The sequence below is a fragment of the Salvelinus alpinus genome, chromosome 8 (assembly GCF_045679555.1).
Source record: "Salvelinus alpinus chromosome 8, SLU_Salpinus.1, whole genome shotgun sequence".
Taxonomy (NCBI): domain Eukaryota; kingdom Metazoa; phylum Chordata; class Actinopteri; order Salmoniformes; family Salmonidae; genus Salvelinus; species Salvelinus alpinus.
In genome coordinates, this window is record NC_092093.1 from 52998337 (window position 1) to 53005357 (window position 7021).

The window sequence follows — 7021 nt, forward strand, 5'->3', positions numbered from 1 at the left end:
TCAGTGGACAGCCTCTTCTCTGTCTGTACACCCCGGCCCTCTATGACCCCCGACCCCTGGATCAGTGGACAGCCTCCTCTCTGTCCGTACACCCCCGACCCTCTATGACCCCTGGGTCAGTGGACAGCCTCCTCTCTGTCCGTACACCCCGACCCTCTATGACCCCCGTCCCTCTATGACCCCTGGGTCAATGGACAGCCTCCTCTGTCCGTACACCCCGGCCCTCTATGACCCCCGACCCTCTATGACCCCTGGGTCAGTGGACAGCCTCCTCTCTGTCCGTACACCCCGACCCTCTATGACCCCCGACCCTCTATGACCCCTGGGTCAGTGGACAGCCTCCTCTCTGTCCGTACACCCCGACCCTCTATGACCCCCGTCCCTCTATGACCCCTGGGTCAGTGGACAGCCTCCTCTGTCCGTACACCCCGGCCCTCTATGACCCCCGACCCTCTATGACCCCCTGGGTCAGTGGACAGCCTCCTCTCTGTCCGTACACCCCCGGCCCTCTATGACCCCCGACCCCTGGGTCAGTGGACAGCCTCCTCTCTGTCCGTACACCCCCGGCCTAGCACAGCTGTTTCTGTTCAGGACTCAGTAGGGAGACGTTGGTTCTCTTCCTCACATAAACGCAGAACGCAGACCAAGCCTCATAGCCTCCTGGAATAAAATAATAAAATATTATTTATATATATATATAATAATATTAATTAAATATAGCTCAATTTTTTTCTTTCTAATGAGCCTGTGAAGTTGAACATTGGTGAAATCAGCCATTATTCCGTTTTGAATGATAGACTACTGGTGACTACCCTTCACTTAGTCAATGGTGTCCTTCTTCCCCAGCCTCTGTACGGTCTCCTCCAAGCTAAACTACAGCTCATCACACACGCCTACTTTGAGGAGAAAGACTTCTCACAGATATCTATATTGAAGGTGAGTGTTTCCAGTCAACTCTCTTTCACCGTCAAATGTTTCATCACCAAAGGCTTGAATCACTTTATTCCAAGATGTGTGACCTTGTGTGTTTGTGGAACATTGAACTTAGAATCTTGTCTTACCGGTTCTCTCGCTCTCTTTCTCCCCCCTCTCTCTCTCTCTCCTCTCTCTCCCTCCCTCTTTCTCTCTCTTCCACCCCCCTCTCTCCCTTTCTCTCTCTACCCCCTCTTTCTCTCTCTTTCTCCCCCTCTCTATCTACCCCCTCTTTCTCTCTCTTTCTCCCCCCTCTCTTTCTCTCTCTCCCCCCTCTTTCTCTCTCTCCCCCCTCTTTCTCTCTCTACCCCCTCTCTCCATTTCTCTCTCTACCCCCTCTTTCTCTCTCTTTCTCCCCCTCTCTCTCTACCCCCTCTTTCTCTCTCTACCCCCCCCCCCTCTCCCTTTCTCTCTCTACCCCCTCTTTCGCTCTCTTTCTCCCCCCTCTCTTTCTCTCTCTCTCCGTCTGTAGGAGTTGTATGAACACATGAACAGCTCTCTGAGAGGGACAGCTCTAGAGGGATCCCAAGTGTTCCTGGGTAAAACTGTTCTGCCATTCTCCCTGGCTTCAAATGGCACCCCATTCCTTTCATAGACCCTGCTCTAGACCCTGCTCTAGACCCTGCTCTAGACCCTGCTCTAGGCCCTGCTTTAGACCCTGCTTTAGGCCCTGCTTTAGGCCCTGCTTTAGGCCCTGCTTTAGACCTTGCTTTAGACCTTGCTTTAGACCCTGATATAGACCCTGCTTTAGACCTTGCTTTAGACCTTGCTTTAGGCCCTGCTTTAGGCCCTGCTTTAGGCCCTGCTATAGGCCCTGCTATAGACCCTGCTATAGACCCTGCTTTAGACCCTGCTTTAGACCCTGCTATAGACCCTGCTATAGACCCTGCTTTAGGCCCTGCTTTAGGCCCTGCTTTAGGCCCTGCTTTAGGCCCTGCTTTAGGCCCTGCTTTAGGCTTTAGACCCTGCTTTAGGCCCTGCTATAGGCCCTGCTTTAGGCCCTGCTTTAGACCCTGCTTTAGGCTTTAGGCCCTGCTTTAGGCTTTAGGCCCTGCTTTAGACCCTGCTTTAGGCCCTGCTTTAGACCCTGCTTTAGGCCCTGCTTTAGGCCCTGCTTTAGGCCCTGCTTTAGACCCTGCTTTAGGCCCTGCTATAGACCCTGCTATAGACCCTGCTATAGACCCTGCTTTAGACCCTGCTTTAGACCCTGCTTTAGACCCTGCTTTAGACCCTGCTATAGGCCCTGCTTTAGACCCTGCTTTAGGCCCTGCTTTAGGCCCTGCTTTAGGCTTTAGGCCCTGCTTTAGGCCCTGCTTTAGACCCTGCTTTAGGCTTTAGGCCCTGCTTTAGGCCCTGCTTTAGGCCCTGCTTTAGGCCCTGCTTTAGACCCTGCTTTAGGCTTTAGGCCCTGCTTTAGGCCCTGCTTTAGGCCCTGCTTTAGACCCTGCTTTAGGCTTTAGGCCCTGCTTTAGGCCCTGCTTTAGGCCCTGCTTTAGGCCCTGCTTTAGACCCTGCTTTAGGCCCTGCTTTAGACCCTGCTTTAGGCTATAGGACCTGGTCATCTGTGGGGCGATCAGGTGTCTGTTGTTGTAGCCTCTAACATGTCCTAGATTAGCCCATAGAAAGATGTCCGTCACGTGTGTCTATTGAGCCACTTGTTATGGTGATGAACCCAGCTTACAGAAACAGGCTGCATCTTTTCAGGGGGTGGGGGGGGGGGGGGGTCTTCTCTCAGATCATGACGTTGAGCACCAAATGGCTCCCTACTTCCTATATAGGGCGCATGGAGCTCTGGTCAAAAGTATTACACTCTATAGGGAGTGGGGTGTAATTTGGGACGCATGTTCACACGTGTGATAGAAATGTCCTCCCTGAGGCAAATTTCACATTCTTCACATTCTCTCCCGACAGGTATGTCACCAAGAGATTTAATACTGCACTTTCGACACAAGGTACATTTTAATGTGTTTTGAGGCAAGCGGATGACTTGTAAAGGTTTAATGAGAGTCCCAAATGGCACCCTATGCCCCTATATAGTGCACTACTTTTTGACCAGGCCCCCGAAGAACGGTAGCCCGAAGAACGGTAGCCCGACGAACCGTAGCCCGAAGAACGGTAGCCCGACGAACCGTAGCCCGACGAACGGTAGCCCGACGAACGGTAGCCCGACGAACCGTAGCCCGACGAACCGTAGCCCGACGAACGGTAGCCCGACGAACGGTAGCCCGACGAACGGTAGCCCGACGAACGGTAGCCCGACGAACGGTAGCCCGACGAACCGTAGCCCGACGAACGGTAGCCCGACGAACGGTAGCCCCTATGGGATCTAGAGTAGTGCACTATAAACGGAGTAGGGTGCCATTTGGGAAATCCTCCTGGAAACATCTGCCAAAGATTGTAGTTTCGTTGTTGTGGTTTAATTGACATGCTTCCTTAACTCTCCCCTTCTCTGACATGCTTCCTTAACTCTTCCCTTCTCTGACATGCTTCCTTAACTCTCCCCTTCTCTGACATGGTTCCTTAACTCTCCCCTTCAACTGACATGCTTCCTTAACTCTCCCCTTCTCTGACATGCTTCCTTAACGCTCCCCTTCTCTGACATGCTTCCTTAACTCTCCCCTTCTCTGACATGCTTCCTTAACTCTCCCCTTCTCTGACATGCTTCCTTAACTCTCCCCTTCTCTGACATGCTTCCTTAACTCTCCCCTTCTCTGACATGCTTCCTTAACGCTCCCCTTCTCTGACATGCTTCCTTAACTCTTCCCTTCTCTGACATGCTTCCTTAACTCTTCCCTTCTCTGACATGCTTCCTTAACTCTTCCCTTCTCTGACATGCTTCCTTAACTCTTCCCGTCTCTGACATGCTTCCTTAACGCTCCCCTTCTCTGACATGCTTCCTTAACGCTCCCCTTCTCTGACATGCTTCCTTAACTCTCCTCGCCTTCTCTGACATGCTTCCTTAACTGCTCCCCTTCTCTGACATGCTTCCTTAACTCTTCCCTTCTCTGACATGCTTCCTTAACTCTCCCCTTCTCTGACATGCTTCCTTAACTCTCCCCTTCTCTGACATGCTTCCTTAACTCTTACCTTCTCTGACATTCTTCCCTTCTCTGACATGCTTCCTTAACTCTCCCCTTCTCTGACATGCTTCCTTAACTCTCCCCTTCTCTGACATGCTTCCTTAACTCTCCCCTTCTCTGACATGCTTCCTTAACTCTCCCCTTCTCTGACATGCTTCCTTAACTCTTCCCTTCTCTGACATGCTTCCCTTCTCTGACATGCTTCCTTAACTCTCCCCTTCTCTGACATGCTTCCTTAACTCTTACCTTCTCTGACATTCTTCCCTTCTCTGACATGCTTCCTTAACTCTCCCCTTCTCTGACATGCTTCCTTAACTCTCCCCTTCTCTGACATGCTTCCTTAACTCTCCCCTTCTCTGACATGCTTCCTTAACTCTTCCCTTCTCTGACATGCTTCCCTTCTCTGACATGCTTCCTTAACTCTCCCCTTCTCTGACATGCTTCCTTAACTCTTCCCTTCTCTGACATGCTTCCTTAACGCTCCCCTTCTCTGACATGCTTCCTTAACGCTCCCCTTCTCTGACATGCTTCCTTAACTCTCCCCTTCTCTGACATGCTTCCTTAACTCTCCCCTTCTCTGACATGCTTCCTTAACTCTCCCCTTCTCTGACATGCTTCCTTAACGCTCCCCTTCTCTGACATGCTTCCTTAACGCTCCCCTTCTCTGACATGCTTCCTTAACTATTCCCTTCTCTGACATGCTTCCTTAACTCTTCCCTTCTCTGACATGCTTCCTTAACTCTCCCCTTCAACTGACATGCTTCCTTAACTCTCCCTTTAGGTTCTGATCCTCTTCAAACTGATTCTGCTGGAGAAGAAGGTGAACACGTGATTTAGCAGCGACAGCATATCACAACCAAATGACATTACCACACACGGTGAACTCACAGCGAGATGGCACAGCGTATCATAAGTCCCTGGAGGTGTTTTAGCTCCCGATAGATGACTGTGTGTATGTCCCCCGTCTCAGGTCCTGTTCTACGTGTCTCCAGTCAACAGGCTAGTAGGAGCTCTGATGACCGTACTGTCACTGTTCCCAGGTGAGAGTCCACTACTCCCTATATACAGTAGTGCGCTACTTTTGACCAGATCCCTATGGGTGATACAGTGGAGATGGGTGATACAGTGGAGATGGGTGATATAGGGAATATTGTTGAGTATTTGTGATTGGGTGATATGGTGGAGATGGGTGATATGGTGGAGATGGGTGATATGGTGGAGATGGGTGATATAGGGAATATTGTTGAGTATTTGTGATTGGGTGATATGGTGGAGATGGGTGATATGGTGGAGATGGGTGATACATTGAATATGGGTGATATCGTGAGTATGGTGGATATGGGTGATATAATGAATATGGGTGCCATTTGGTACACACTTTGTTGGATTCTTCTTCCCCCATACTGAAGGTCAAAGGTCATATTGAGTCCTATAGGTCAGGATATCATGTATGCTGTGTTCCGTCCTCTAGGTATGATAGAGCACGGCCTGGCTGACTCCTCCCACTACCGGCCCAAGAGCAGCGAGGATATCACTATAGGAAACTGTGTGTCGGGGACAGAGGAGGAGTTGGTCTCTGTTTCCGTCACTGACGTCACCAACGCTACCGTGGAGCTAATGGGGGAGGAGGGCTTCGGAGAGGACCACACCACCTCCACCGTGAAGGCTTCACAGAGGACATCGCCTTCCCCAGAGACCTGCACCCCAGCTAGGGAGAACACCCAGCTGAAACCCCCCTCCCGGACTTCCCCGGACTCCTCGGAGAGCGACTGGGAGACTCTGGATCCCAGTGTTTTGGAGGAAGGGACTAGAGACTCGGAGACGGGGGGTTCAGGGGCCCTGGAGCACCCGGAGACGGGTATCCCCATCACGGTGCAGCCTCGGGGCCTGTCGGCAGGGACAGGGGGCCAGGGAGCCGTCTCTCAGGGCCTGTCGGCAGGGCCAGGGGGCCAGGGAGCCGTCTCTCAGGGCCTGTCGGCAGGTGGCCAGGGAGCCGTCTCTCAGGGCCTGTCGGCAGGGGGCCAGGGAGCCGTCTCTCAGGGCCTGTCGGCAGGGCCAGGGGGCCAGGGAGCCGTCTCTCAGGGCCTGTCGGCAGGGGGCCAGGGAGCCGTCTCTCAGGGCCTGTCGGCAGGGCCAGGGGGCCAGGGAGCCGTCTCTCAGGGCCTGTCGGCAGGGGGCCAGGGAGCCGTCTCTCAGGGCCTGTCGGCAGGGCCAGGGGGCCAGGGAGCCGTCTCTCAGGGCCTGTCGGCAGGGCCAGGGGGCCAGGGAGCCGTCTCTCAGGGCCTGTCGGCAGGGCCAGGGGGCCAGGGAGCCGTCTCTCAGGGCCTGTCGGCAGGGCCAGGGGGCCAGGGAGCCGTCTCTCAAGGCTTGGTGTCTGGACTGGAAGAGGACCAATATGGCCTGCCACTCGCCATCTTCACCAAGGTACCGAACACATCCGTTCAGCATATACTAGAAAGCTCTTTATCAGCATCTGTAGATCTCTCTCACCGTCGACCAATCAACTAGCAGTGTTTCTAATCCACAGAGACCTTGACCTGTTTTTTTAATTATTCACCTACATGTTGCCACGGCAACATTACAGGGTGGGGGTTGATCGTTCCTCTGAAGCTACAGGGTGGGGGGTTGATCGTTCCTCTGTAGTTTCAGGGTGGGGGTTGATCGTTCCTCTGTAGTTTCAGGGTGGGGGTTGATCGTTCCTCTGTAGTTTCAGGGTGGGGGGTTGATCGTTCCTCTGTAGTTTCAGGGTGGGGGGGTTGATCGTTCCTCTGAAGTTTCAGGGTGGGGGGGGTTGATCGTTCCTCTGAAGCTACAGGGTGGGGGGGTTGATCGTTCCTCTGAAGTTTCAGGGTGGGGGGGTTGATCGTTCCTCTGAAGTTTCAGGGTGGGGGTTGATCGTTCCTCTGTAGTTTCAGGGTGGGGGTTGATCTATTAGTCATTGTAGAAAAACATCCTGATATCTCGATTTA

At 52.9% G+C, this 7021-nt stretch overlaps 1 protein-coding gene across 2 annotated transcripts in view; it reads left to right on the forward strand.

Moving 5' to 3' along the window:
- Positions 1 to 7021, forward strand: part of LOC139583267 (late secretory pathway protein AVL9 homolog) — a 42633-nt gene that overhangs the window by 12400 nt on the left and 23212 nt on the right. Inside the window, exons 5-11 of one of the 2 annotated variants that reach the window (XM_071414150.1) lie at positions 847 to 936; positions 1445 to 1511; positions 2884 to 2924; positions 4834 to 4872; positions 5023 to 5092; positions 5524 to 6033; positions 6070 to 6476. In XM_071414150.1, coding sequence (XP_071270251.1) covers positions 847 to 936; positions 1445 to 1511; positions 2884 to 2924; positions 4834 to 4872; positions 5023 to 5092; positions 5524 to 6033; positions 6070 to 6476 — 1224 coding nt within the window. Of the gene's footprint in view, positions 1 to 846; positions 937 to 1444; positions 1512 to 2883; positions 2925 to 4833; positions 4873 to 5022; positions 5093 to 5523; positions 6477 to 7021 lie in introns of both variants that reach the window. The other variant, XM_071414149.1, reaches the window with a different exon arrangement.